The following is a 13966-nucleotide window of genomic DNA, read 5'->3' as shown; positions in this document are numbered from 1 at the left end:
GAAAGAGTATTGCCGCGGCGGTGGAAAGCCCGGAGCACCGCGACTTCTCCAGAAGCAGCCTTGAAAAAGGCTGGCCCGAAGCGCATGCGAGCAGCTTCGAGCAGTCGAGTGATTCTAGCTCAGCTCAGTAATAGTATAGTGATTTCAGCTCAGCTCAGCTCGGCAGCGGCGGCGGCAGGCAACACAGGAAGCAGGGACGAGACAGCTGGTCCAGCGTTCCACCAAGGCACAAGCCTTTATTCAGGCAAAGCTTCGGCGAAGGGTGCTGGTAACAGCGAATCTCTCGAACAGGGGAAAACCCGGGATATTTATGGGGAAGGAGAGGGGCGGGGGGAAGCCCGAGATACCTGTATCGGGGTGGGACAGCAGGGGGAACACCAATGAAACACAACAGTTTAACATAACTAACTCAAAGACCCCTGGGAGCAACATTGTGTCGCTCTTACAGAGAAGTATCTCCTCTCCAGGGGAGGGCCAGTATCTCGGGCCCAGCGGGCTCCTCCGCACCCACAACTCCCACTTCTTTATTTATTAAAAAGGCATCCCCTAGAGAGTTAGCTGATAGCTTCTTAAAACATGCAAACATACTTAGGAAGATAATAACAATCAAGAAAACCCAACAAATGTTCTTGAGAACGGAGGCAACCCGTCTCTCGAGTCCCCAGCTCACAAAAAGGTCTTCAAGCCACTGGGGCTCCTTTTCAGCCTGGAGTTTTTGGACTGCATGTTGGAGTCTCTGGATGCGGGCGTGGATGCCTTCACTGGGGCTGGAGAGGTTAAAGCAGCATAAACCATCTGATTCTTCACAGCCGTGTCCATGGGCCAGGAGCAGAAAGTCTATGGCAGCTCGGTTTTGTAGCGTAGCATGCCTAACAGTTTCTTCATCTGTCAGGAGGTCACTCAGGACAGAGGAGGTCCGGTTGGCCTGCTTACCAAGCCAACACTCCAGGTGAGAAGGCTCACCAAGGGCTTTAGCAGCAGCTGCCCACGGCAAAAATGCTGACATCACTATCTTCTTCGTGTAGGACCGATCTTTAATTTGGTTATCACATTTTTCATCTAATTGTGTGAGATCTTTCTTTTGGTGGGCCAATTCATTCTTTTTCAGCCAATCATTTATTAGAGTTGAATTTGGAGTGAGGATGGTAAGCTGTCCAAGCGTGCAAGGACCTCCCCGGAGTCGGGAAGGGATTCCTGCCCACACTCTATCCCCACAGATCAAGAACACTCCCCGGGGCAGCACTCTGGGATAGTGAGAGGAGGTGGATCGTGTGCTGCCGGTGTAATTGCACCATTTGGACTGACTGTAAATTTTACTGTTGGGAGTCACATTTTTCCTTGATTTAATTGCCTTTTGGTATTTCGAGGCAGGCCATGCATTGGCTACTGGGTGATAATTAAAATTTATGCAGTAGGCAGCTTTGGAGGATCCCAAAAGCTCTAATTCCTGGGGTTCCTCTGGTGCATGGGGCAAGATCTTTGTCCACTCATCCCAAGTGTCTACTGGGTTGGGTTCTTTCCCTGTGAAAGGATATTCATGGGGCTTTAAAGGAATCCCTACCAGGCAGGATGACAGAGGGTTGGTGGCGCTGCCCATGGACAAGCACATGTGGTCTTGTTGGAGTGTCTTTGCGAGGGTGATCCACACGTTCTCCTGGGGCTGTGCTACTAGCCAGGCATCCACAGCTGATGTTTTCAGGAGCATCCAGATAATCAGGGACATCAGGAACTCAAGGGTGGTTTTGCTCTCCATTTTCTACAACAGGACATAGAAGATTAGCTCTAATTTTTGGAGGGGGGGGAGCTATTTTCTTTCTCCCTTTCCTCTCCCGTCTCCCCCCTCTATAAAAAAAAAAAACAAAACAAAAACAAAAAACTAAACAATTATAAGCAAGGTTATTCTGTGTATTGGGGACACAAGACTCGACACCAGCAGCAGCAGAGGTGCACTTGGGTGTAAGCTGGCAATTTGGGCTAGGCAACAAGGGCAAGAAGGGGAAGGGGGAGGGAGTTAAGAAGACTTGTGTACTGTCACGGTGTCAGGCGTGACGTTGGCAGTTGTCTCGTTGCAGCCCTGGTAGCAGGATGGTTTGGCCTCTGTCTGGTTGTTGGTCTGGTGGCAGGTCGGTTCTGTGGACTCCGACGACGTCTCCGTTTCCAGGCTGCAGTGGGCTGCTGTTTTTCTGGACCTGTGTGGGTCTCAGGAGACTTTGAAAGTTCTGAATCTGGTGCAGGGTTTGTAGGGCCTAAGTAAGGTTTTACATTTTTCCCTGGGAGCCACTTAGGTCCTGATGGTGTGGACACACACGCATACCCTCTCCCCCAGGTAATCAGTGGGAAGGGTCCTGATGTCCGTTGTGATTCAGGATCCTTGATCAGCACCGGCGGCTTCTCTGTGAGTTTGGCATGAGTTGAGTTAGAGAAGTGCCGTATTACAGGGGGGTCAGGCTCTGTAGGCGAGCAATTTAGAAAGTTCATGACATATAGAGCCTTACAGAGCCTCTCAATGGGAGGAATGATCTCTGTTCCTCCCCGCTGGTGATCAAGGACTCTTTTTAGGTTTTGGTGGGTTCTCTCTACTATTGATTGCCCTGTAGGGGAATGAGGAATGCCCGTGGTGTGTTTCACCCCCCACTCATTGAAAAAGTCTCTTAATTTGTGAGAGGTGTAAGCAGGTCCATTGTCTGTTTTAATTTGTTCTGGGACTCCCAGGGTAGCAAAAGCAAGGAGAAAATGTCGGATGGTGTGCTTGGCATTTTCTCCTGCATGGGCTGAGGCAAACACTGCGCCAGAGAAGGTGTCTACGGAGACATGTACATATTTGACTCTCCCGAAGGATGGGACATGAGTGACATCGGTTTGCCATATCTGGCAGCTGTTAAGTCCTCGGGGGTTAACCCCAGAGTTAATGACAGGTATTTGGAACGATTGGCAATTAGGACAGGTGGCAACTATTGCCCTAGCCTGGTCTCTGGGTAGTCTGAACATTCTCATCAGTGCAGGCACATTTTGGTGGAAGAACTGGTGGGACAATTTCGCTTGTGCGAAAATGTCAGGGACATTGGCTGCTCCAGCAGGCATGGCTAAGGCGTCTGCCCTCCTGTTTCCTTCGGCAATGGCACCTGGGAGGTCGGTGTGCGCCCTCACATGCATGACATAGTAAGGTTGCTTTCTGTGAGAGATAAGATATACTAATTCAGAAAGCAATTTGTATAAATTTGGGTTAGAGACTTCTTTCAGAAATGCATGTTCTGCTCTCATAGCTATTCCAGCCACATAAGCCGAATCAGTCACCAGGTTGAAAGGTTCTTGGAATTTCTCAAAAGCTCTGACAACGGCTGCTAATTCAGCAATCTGTGGTGATCCCTCGACCACTTGGACATCGGACTCCCATTTCTGTGTCCTGGGGTCCTTCCAAGTCATGACTGACTTGTGGGATTTCCCTGAGCCATCTGTGAAAACCGTCAGGGCCTGGAGCGGTGTTTTGCTCTGTAATGATTTGGGGACCAAATTAAATGTGGTTTTGAAAAGTCTGTGGCCAGGTGGGTTTATAGAAATTTGGCCTGAATAGCTATCAAGAGCGAACTGAAGGCTCTCATTGGTTTGGAGCAAAGGCTCCAAACTTCCAGTTGCCAATGGGAGGAAGATGCAGGTGAACTCACAGGCTGCAAGAGTGCGGAGACGGACTCTAGCTCTTTTAATGAGTTCAGCCATGATTTCTTGTGGAGTGGTGATAGTCTTAGTGGGCTGGTTATGTGTAAAGATCCACTCGATGATAAGGAGAGGATCCTTCAATGCCATGTCCCATTGAAAGATGAGCGCGTGTAAGCGCGGGGCCTTACCCAGGACAACCAGCTGGAAGGGCAGGCTGGGCTCATAGCGGTGTGCTTGCCGTGAAGACAGGGCCTCCTGGACCTTGGTGATGGATTCTCGAGCCTCCGGCGTGAGGGAGCGCGGTGAGTCGAGGGCCTCACTGCCACGGAGCAGGTTGAAGAGGGGTGCAAGGACTTCTGTTGTTACCCCAAGCAGAGGGCGTATCCAGTTGATGGACCCACAGAGCTGATGCAAGTCCCGCAGGGTCTTGGGGTCGTCTTTGATGCTCAGCTGCTGGGGCACGATGGTCCGTTCACGGATCCGGAGTCCCAGGTAGGTCCAAGGGCAGGTGTGCTGGATCTTGTCTTCACGGATCTCAAATCCAGCGTCCTCGATCGTCTGGATAGTTTTTTGTAAAGTCCGGTGCAGATAGTCATCGTCAGCAGCACAAACCAGGATGTCATCCATGTAGTGGAGGATGACGGCATCTGGGAACAGGGTCCTCACAGGTGACAGGACGCGGGCCACGTACCATTGGCAGATGGTAGGAGAATTTTTCATCCCTTGAGGAAGGACTAGCCAATGGTATCTCTTTAAAGGTGCTTGTCTGTTTGGAGAGGGAACCGAGAATGCAAATCTGGGGGCGTCTTGAGGGTGGAGGGGTATGTTGAAAAAACAGTCCTTGATGTCAATGACAGCCAGCTTCCAATCTCGGGGGAGCATTGAAGGGGAGGGCATGCCAGGCTGGAGGGGGCCCATGTCTTCAATGACATCATTGATTTTCCTGAGGTCCTGAAGGAGTCTCCACCTGTCCTTGCCTGGTTTGCGTAGGACAAAGACAGGGGAGTTCCAAGGGCTATTGGTCTCAGTGATGTGGCCCTTGGCAAGCTGCTCTTCTACGAGAGCTTCCAGTGCGCGCAGTTTGGTCTCAGATAGGGGCCACTGATCAACCCACACTGGATGGTGCTGTTTCCAGGTGAGTTGGGGGATGGTAGGCATAGCGCGCTCCTCAGTGACCCCCACTAAAAATCCCTGCTGGGAATCCTCAGAGAAGCTCCCCATTGGGACAAGAGATCCCGTCCCCAGAGGGTGATTGGTGCTCTCACCACAAATGGCCTGATGGTTGCCATTTGTCCCTCAGGTCCTTCGATAACAATATTCCGTTTGCTCCTCATGGAGGCTGTCATCCCTCCAATTCCTGAAATCATGCCTGCTACAGGTTGTAATTCCCAATTGTCTGGCCACTCGGAGCGGGCGATGATGGTAACATCTGCTCCAGTGTCTATCATTCCTGGGCGCTGAATCCTTTCCCCATAACAAAACAGGCTACAGTCCACAATGGGTTTGCAGGAGCCCACAACCTGTGTCCACATAGCACTGGGGTTGAGGGGAACATGATCTGGGCAGTCACTAGGAAGTAAAAAGGCCTGTGCCACAGGGGTCTGTTCCTTTAAATAATAAGGAGGGTCTATGCAGGCCAAAGAGATGGAAATTTCATCTCCAGGGTATATAGTCTGGACTTCAGGAACAGTCTGAATTTGTCCTGGACAGTTAGTTGGATCCCCAAGTATTAAGATGTTAGAGGGACCACCTGGTGGTCCACGTTTCCCTGTGGGGACTTTGTAAACACAGTCACCTTTCATATGTAAAGAGAGTCTAGTTACCAGTTGACGCCGGGTTCCCATCTGAAGCGCTCCACCTGCTGGGCTTAAAATTGGGGCCTCCGTGGAGGCAGGATGGTGGGTTTGGCAGGAGGGGTGGAGTGGTGCGGCATTTGATTTGATGTCGAAGCGCGGGGCCGTCCCGCGCTCTGCTTGAAGTTTCCCGAATGCCAGTTCTGTCTGGGGAATCGTTGGTGGGCTGGCGGTTGTATAGAATGTCTCTCTGGACAGTCTTTGAAAAAGTGTCCAGGCTCACCACAATTAAAACAACAATTTCCATTGGGGTTTGCAGCATAAGCTCCAGATATCGCCTCTGCCACTCCTTTAGCCACTGCAAGTGCCACTGTATTCTCACTTGAGGCAGATGAGTGTTTGGTGCAGGCTTCAACCATCTGATCTATGGTTGGTTCGGGGTCCAGAGGGAGGGCTCGCAAAACTGCTTTGCACTCCTGATTAGCATTGGCCATTGCTATTTTTACTAATAATTCCTTTTGTGCCTGAGGGCTCTCTATCTGCTTTTCAATGGCTATTTTTAACTTATCAATATACTTAATAAAAGACTCAGTTGCCCCCTGCTTAATATTGGTGAAGCACTGCGTTGGCACTTTATCATCAGGGGTGGTAAAAAGAGATATCTTGGCAGCATTAGCTATATCCTGTAAAGCTGCTTCAGGCAGATCCCGGGCCTGATCTCGGGGCTTTTGGAAATCTCCTTCTCCTGCTAATTGCTCTAAAGTAAAATTGGGTCTGTTAGCATCTCTTGCATAAACATCTGCCAATTGCTTTAAATGTTTTTTCCACTGCCTCTCCCACAACATGTATTCTGCTGGAGAGAGGAGGCAGTTCATAATATTTTTGATGTCATGAGGGACCATGACGTGGGCAGAGAAGGAGGCTTCCAACAAGTGTTTAAAAAAATGTGAACTCCTGCCATGTTCCTCGGCAGCTTTACAAAGTTCCTGCAGTTCCCTATAGTGAAGGGATTCCCATGCAGCAACCTGTGCCCCTGTCCTGTCTCTCCTCATTATTACAGGAAAGGCAAGTATTTTTTGGGACAGAGCTGAGTTCCCCGCCCGTGTGGCTTCCCTCTGCACCTCAGCCCAGTGATCTTCATACTCAGAATCTGAATAAGAAGATTCACTGCTCTCATCTCCTAGTGGAGATAGGGGGTGCTTGCTGGCAGCGCGGGGCCGGCTCGGGTGTCTAGAGCTGGCCCTTTTGTGGCTGCGTGGGGAAGCGGGGGTGGCCCCGCTCCGGCCGGAGCCGTCCCGACCTCCGGGGCACTGGGACCCTGGAGCGGGCATGCCGCTGGGGACGGGGCCCCGGCACAAAGGGACAGGACCGGGGCCCGCGACGGGGAGAGGTTTCCCGATGGATGGGGGAGGGCCCGACGCGGTTACACCCAACGACGCAGTGGGGGGGGAAGAGGAGGAGCAGGACGCGGCAGGAAGAGAAGGGGTGAAGGCGGGAAAGTGGCCATTTTGGGCATCGAGGGCGGGAAAACCGGAGTGGGAGTGGGACAAAATGGCGCGGCTGGCCACACTGCCGGCACCATCTGTGCTAACGCTAGGAACTGGGGGGGACACAACCGGGTGTGAGGGCATAGGAGAGAGGGTAGGGGAAAGACCCAGAGCGGCATGGCCACTGCCACCCTGGTGCGGGTAGAGAGACAGTAGGGGGGTGTCAGGGAGACGGCAGCAGCCCTGTGCCCGGGGGCAATGTCCACCCGCCGACTGGCTCTCAGGCAGGGAAAGGGGTTCAGGGACACCTGGAGGGGCTGACGGGGTTGGGGGATTTAACTGGGGACCCAAAACTCCCTCTTCTTTTTTTCCCTCTTTTTCCAATGAGAAAATAATATTTTGAAACACAGGAAAAAACTTTGCAACAGAAAAATCCCCTTTAGCTTGAACTGTATATAACTTTCTCCCCACATTATCCCAAAAAATTCCTGATTTAGCAGAGTCTGAATTAATCTTAAAATGTTTAAAAACCCAATGAATAAATCTTTTTAAATCCCCTTTAGAAAACTTAAAATTTCCCGCTTTTAAGGTAGTTACAACTTGGATATAAAAGTCCCTCTCAGGTGGGGTCAGCCTCAATACAGAGGACTCATTCCCCATCCTTTTTCACTCCCCACCCAGCAGTAAAACAGCAAAAAAAAAAAAGAAAAAAAGCCCGAAGAAAAAACCTTTCACAGGATACACTTACAATTTCTCTTCGGCAGATGCCGGCGGGCGAAAACAAAGCTGCTGGGCGGGTGGTCACCTGGGCGGCCGGTCCTCAGGGGCTTTCCCTTGCCCCAGATGGTCAGCGAGGGTCCCGGTCGCAGCCTCTTGGATCGCTTCTTGCTAGAACGCAAGCAAGCTTCCTCGAGGGGCGGCGGCTCAAACGGCGGCTCGCCTCGCAGCTAAAGGTGCGGGCGGACGCTTCTTCAGGGCTTCTTCAAAGCCCCCACGTTGGTCGCCACTTGCCGCGGCGGTGGAAAGCCCGGAGCACCGCGACTTCTCCAGAAGCAGCCTTGAAAAAGGCTGGCCCGAAGCGCATGCGAGCAGCTTCGAGCAGTCGAGTGATTCTAGCTCAGCTCAGTAATAGTATAGTGATTTCAGCTCAGCTCAGCTCGGCAGCGGCGGCGGCAGGCAACACAGGAAGCAGGGACGAGACAGCTGGTCCAGCGTTCCACCAAGGCACAAGCCTTTATTCAGGCAAAGCTTCGGCGAAGGGTGCTGGTAACAGCGAATCTCTCGAACAGGGGAAAACCCGGGATATTTATGGGGAAGGAGAGGGGCGGGGGGAAGCCCGAGATACCTGTATCGGGGTGGGACAGCAGGGGGAACACCAATGAAACACAACAGTTTAACATAACTAACTCAAAGACCCCTGGGAGCAACATTGTGTCGCTCTTACAGAGAAGTATCTCCTCTCCAGGGGAGGGCCAGTATCTCGGGCCCAGCGGGCTCCTCCGCACCCACAGAGTATTGGGGGATTGAAGTATTCAAGCTGTAGATCTGGGCAAAGGTATCCATTGATGAAGCCAAGCAGATGGTGGAGTAGCTGTGATCCCATGAGAGCTTGAACAGAGGGAGAGGGAGATGAGAGCTGATGAAGACCCTTTGCCCCACAGAGAGACCAAGAAAACCTCTATTCTCAGAGATGAAGAGAACCTTTGCCTTTGCATAACCCATCCTTAAATATACCCCTTAGCTCATGGCCCATGAACACACCTCTGAGTGGTGTGAAAATGGGAGGAGAGGGCAGAGTTTGTGCCTGGGTGACTGCCATTCCTAGAAATGAAAACTGACGAGAAAACTGTTTCTTGTGGAGAACTCTCCATGGCATGACAAGAGAAAACTCCTCTCCCTGCACAGACTGATGAAAAGACCATTGTATAGTTGGCACTGCTTTAACATCCCAGGTTTTGTATCTGCCGTGTCACTTGGGAAAGGAGAAGTTGGGTGTGGGGGGAGGAAAGGTTTCTGGAGGTTTTATTCTTGTTTCTTATTCTTACAGTCCTATTCATAAAGTTTCTTTATTCATATTCAGTTTTAAGCCTGTTTTGCCCTTCTCCTAATCCATATCTCACAGTAAGACAGAAAGAAGTACTCTGATGATTTTAGTTAGAGCTAAAACCCACCACACTCAGCCACTCCTGACAGGACTTGTGCTCCAGACCCCTCACCAGCCTTGTTGTCCTTCTCTGGACACGCTCCAGCCCCTCCATGGCTTTCCTCAATTGGGGGCCCAGGACTGGACACAGCACTCGAGGTGTGGCCTCAGCAGTGCCCAGCACAGGGGAAGAATCCCTGCCCTGCTCCTGCTGGCCACACCATTCCTGATCCAGGCCAGGGGCCATTGGCCTTCTTGGCCACCTGGGCACACTGCTGGCTCATGTCCAGCCTGCTGTCCATCAGTGCCCCAGCTCCCTTTCTGCCTGGCCGCTGTCCAGCCACTCTGTCCCCAGCCTGGAGCACTGCAGGCCTTGTTGTGGCCAAAGTGCAGGAGCCGGCACTTGGTCTTGTTAAACCTCACCTTGTTGGCTTTGGGCCCTGGATCCAGCCTGTCCAGGTCCCTCTGCAGAGCCCTCCTGCCCTCCAGCACATCCACACTCCCACCCAGCTTGGTGTCAGAATGGTTCCATGAGGCCCTGGAGTGTCACAATGGTCTCCACGGTTCCATGACACTCCGTGGAGTCACAGTGGATCCTTGGTTCTTTGGGCCCTGCAGTGTCACAGTGGATCCCTGGTCCTTCTGTTACTGTGGGGTTAAATGTCTCTGAATAATGTTTCTGAAAATCATGTAGAATTAGGCCACAAGAATGTTTGGTATTAGGGATGGTCTAGCAAGCTGAAATGTTTACGGTAACAGGAACTGGTGCTTGGGGTCTCCAAGATACCCACCCAGAGATAAGATTTGTACATGTTCGTACAAGGATGAGCTAACTCTCATGAAGCAATATCGATGAAGTTAATGATGCAATATTAATGAAGCAATATTGATAAGATTGTTATAGTGATTACTGCTACAGCTGAAATTGTAGAAATATGTGCACTTTGGACAAAGACAATGGAGCTAGATTTGGGTTGCTGATACCCCTAGTTCCCACACGCTTCAATAAAGCACCTGTATATAATCAATCTGTGATTATGTGTGTTCCTGAACACTGACATTTTGGTGACCCAGATGGGACCCTGTGAGTGCTGCTGAGCGAGTTCATGACCCGATCACGCTCCAGCCGGCACCGAGGGATTCTCGGGGAGCCCATCCGGCCGTGACCGTCTCCTCTGCTCACAACATCTTTCTGAGAGAGGTAAGGTGCTTTTCGGTCTAGTCTGGTGCCTGCCAATAAGACACAGCGAAATCTCCGCATGGTTGGGCTGGAGGAATTCCTGGTATTGCCCAGGCGCCGTCTGTCAGACAACAGAAGCGAAAGCGTTGCAGGTTCAGCATCAGTGGTGTGTGGTGTATTGTAACTGTAACATGGAGAAGCTTAAAGGGATTTGAGGTGGCAATGCCCCTATAGCACGTACTTCTCCTTTGGGGTGCTTATTGGCACATTGGAAACAGGGTAACTTTGGGAACAAGGTTTACGTGAAGAATAGTTGATTGATTATTGTAATACATGGTGACCAGGATATGACCTGGACAGTGGGGAAAAGTGGCCGAGAAATGGATCTTTGCAGTATAACACCATTTTACAGTTGATGTTGTTCTGTAAGCGAGAGGGAAAATGGGATGAAGTTCCGTATGTAGATTTGTTTTTGTATTTGAGAGACAAGCCAGAATGGCAGGCTGAGTGTCGATTGATGGCAGTTAAAGCATGTGTGAGTGATAAATGTGAGGTTTGTGTAAAAGGAAAAGTTGTTTAGAGCACTTGGCATTAAAAGAAAGTTTGGGTCAGGGGAAAGAGATGGATGTTGATTTACAAGTGGTTTCAGCAGAAGCAAAAGAACCGGATTCTGTTTCGTCTGCCCCCACTTCACCCAATCCTATTTCACCCAACCCTATCTCACCTAACCCCACTTCACCTTTCCCTCTTTATCCTCCTCTACCGCCTTCACCTGATCCTTCTTCTCCGGGAGATGATCAAGATCTAACTGTGATACAAGGAAATGTGAAAAATGCTGGGGAGGAGGATAGCAGTAGCGGGGGTGATGATAATAAATCAGCGACACCGGTGTCCCATCGGACTCGGTCAAAGCTTGCTCCGGTTCTGGGTAGAACGGGAAAAGATTTGGGCAGACAAAGGCGGACTGTGATTGCCCCCTTGAGACAAGGAGTAGGAGTAGAGGGGCTGGTGTTTGTAAAAGTTCCTTTTTCCCCTGCAGACTTGATAATTTGGAAACAGTCAGCTGGAACTTATAGAGAAAATCCTGATAAAGTAGCAGGGGTGGCAAAAATGATTATGAAAACTCAGAATGCAGATTGAGAAGATATACAAGTAATACTGGAGAATTTAATGGACTCTGCTGAGAAAGAGATGGTGATTAGAGCAGCCAAGGAGAAGGTGAGAGAAGATCTCAGAACTGGGGTGGTGACAGGGACTTTAGATGAGAACTTTCTGACCAAGGATCCAGGGTGGGATCCCAATGCCTTTGGGGACATGTGGAGGCTGAAGAGATATCAAGAGTGGCTCCAGACAGGGGTTGGGAATGCTATACCTAAGGCTATGAATTGGTCTAAATTGTATGAGGTAAGACAGGAAAAGAAAGAATCCCCTGCTGCATTTTTGGAAAGGCTTAAGGAGGCAGTGAGAAAGTATACAGATCTTCAACTAGAAACAGAACAAGCGAAAGTTGAGCTTGCGTTCATTTCTCTTGGGCAGTCACAGGATGATATTAGGAGAAAATTGCAGAAATTAGAAGGAGAGGAACTAAAGAATTTGAATAAATTATTTGAAGTGGCTTGGAAAGTATACAATAAGAGGGAAAAAGAAGCTAGTAAAAAACAGCAGTAAAATCTTTCGGCAGTGATCCAAGGAAGAGATAATCCAGGTTTCAGAGGACGTGGCAGAGGTGGTCATGGACTGGGGAGGGGCGGACTTGGCAGAGGACAAGGGAGATGGGTTTTGCCAAGATTAGGGTTAAATCAATGTGCTTATTGTAGACAAGAGGGGCACTGGAAAAATGAATGCCCGAATGGGTTTAACCAGGGCAATCAGTTCAACCAGAATCAAGACACTTTGAAATTAATGGTGCTGGGGGAGTACAGCAGCTGACTAGAATCAGAACAAAAACCAACACAAGAACCTTTAGTAACTATACAATTGGGAGATAAAGAAGTAAAATTTCTGGTGGATACGGGGGCTACGTATTCTGTGATAAATGATCTAAAAGAGCAAATTGGAGAGAAAACAGCAACAATAGCTGGAGCCACAGGGAAGGAGGAGAATCGACCATTCCTGCAACCCCTGGATTTGTGTTTTGGAAACAAAGTTTACACACATGAATTTTCATATATGCCTGAGTGTCCAATTCCACTTTTAAGATGAGATTAATTAGCAAAACTTGACGCAGTCATACCTTTTGAGAACGGGGAACTTGAATCGAAGACAGGACAAATTTTAATGATAAAATAAAAACCAATCCCTGCTATCCCTCGGGAAGTAGAGGACGCAGTAATTCCCTCTGTATGGGAAACAGACATACCAGGAAAATCTAAATTGGCACCACCAGTACACGTAGAATTAAAATAAGGAGCAAAAGCTGTACAAGTTAAACAGTTTTTTATAAATTCAGAAGCACAGCAAGGAATAGCAAAGATTATTGAAATGTTTTTGAAGTACCAAATTTTAAAATACGTGAATCAGAATTTAATACACCAATATTTCCAGGGAAGAAACCAAATGGTGAGTACAGACTAGTACAGGATTTGAGAGCAATCAGTGGAATAACTAAAGATATTTCCTCAGTGGTAGCTAATCCTTACACATTGTTAACATCCGTGAAAGAGAAACAGAAATGGTTTACTGTAATTTATTTAAAAGATTTCTTTTTCTGCATACCCCTTGACAAAGAAAGTAGGAAACTGTTTGCCTTTGAGTGGGAAAATCCAGAAAATGGAAGGAAAACCCATCTCACCTGGACACAACTCCCACAAGGATACAAGAACAGTCCAACCCTATTTGGAAGCCAGCTGGTTAAAGAGCTGGAGATCTGGACCGAGAATGGGCAAGTTGCGAGGGAGCAATACCTGCTGTTACAGTATGTTGATGATATACTGATAGCTACAGAGGAAAAGACAACCTGCATAAAGGTAACAATTGAAATTTTAAATCAGCTGGGAATGAGAGGATATAAGGTGTCTGAAGAGAAGGCACAAATTGCCCCACAAACTGTGATTTACCTGAGATGTGAAATCTCAGAAGGGTAACGTAAGCTGGGTACTGATCATATTCAAGCTATTTGTGCTATTCCAGAACCCCAGAACCTGCATGAGCTGCGAGTCTTCCTCGGGATGGCCGGATGGTGCCACCTGTGGATCATGGGCTATGGACTAATTGCAAAACCCCTGAATGAAGCCCACAAGACACAGCCATTTACCTGGGGCAAACCACAGAAGGAGACCTTCCTCAAACTGAAGGAGGCATTGACAACAGCTCCAGCATTAGGATTGCCTGACCTATCCAAAGATTTTCAGCTGTTTGTGCATGAAAGATCACATCTAGCACGGGGAGTGCTGACCCAAGGTTTGGGAAGCTGGAAAAGGCTGGTAAGCTACTTCTCCAAACAACTTGACCACGTGAGTGCTGGATGGCCTTCATGCCTGTGGGCAGTTGCAGCCACCGTGATGCTGACACAAGAAACTAGGAAACTCACAATGGGTAGACACATAGATGTCTATGTGCCACACATGGTGACCACTGTTTTAGAACAAAAGGGGGGCCATTGGCTATCTCCAAGCAGGATGATGAAATTCCAGGTAATCCTGACTGAGCAGGATGATGTCACACTAAAGACAACTGACCTCTTGAATCCAGCTTTGTTCCTAGGTACCAC

The 13966-nt window shown here is 49.3% G+C and overlaps 2 protein-coding genes across 2 annotated transcripts in view; one reads left to right on the top strand and one right to left on the bottom strand.

Annotated features, from left to right (window-relative positions):
* LOC131590197 (uncharacterized) overlaps nt 1-13966 on the top strand; it is a 236029-nt gene that overhangs the window by 130242 nt on the left and 91821 nt on the right. The window lies entirely within an intron of this gene.
* Nucleotides 281-2801, bottom strand: LOC131590192 (uncharacterized). The gene is made up of 2 exons (XM_058860100.1): nt 2030-2801; nt 281-1756 (listed from the first exon to the last, which is right to left on the bottom strand). The coding sequence occupies exon 2, from the start codon at nt 1751-1753 to the stop codon at nt 443-445; it is 1311 nt and encodes a 436-aa protein (XP_058716083.1). The 5' UTR covers nt 1754-1756; nt 2030-2801; the 3' UTR covers nt 281-442.

This window comes from Poecile atricapillus, chromosome 32 (assembly GCF_030490865.1).
Source record: "Poecile atricapillus isolate bPoeAtr1 chromosome 32, bPoeAtr1.hap1, whole genome shotgun sequence".
In the NCBI taxonomy this organism is placed as follows: Eukaryota; Metazoa; Chordata; class Aves; order Passeriformes; family Paridae; genus Poecile; species Poecile atricapillus.
Note: the sequence above shows the minus strand (reverse complement) of the source record. Positions and strands in the feature narration are given on the sequence as shown.

Coding starts and splice junctions, on each gene's coding strand:
- LOC131590192 (XM_058860100.1), bottom strand. CDS start 1,753: ATGGAGAGCAAAACCACCCTTGAGTTCCTGATGTCCCTGATTATCTGG.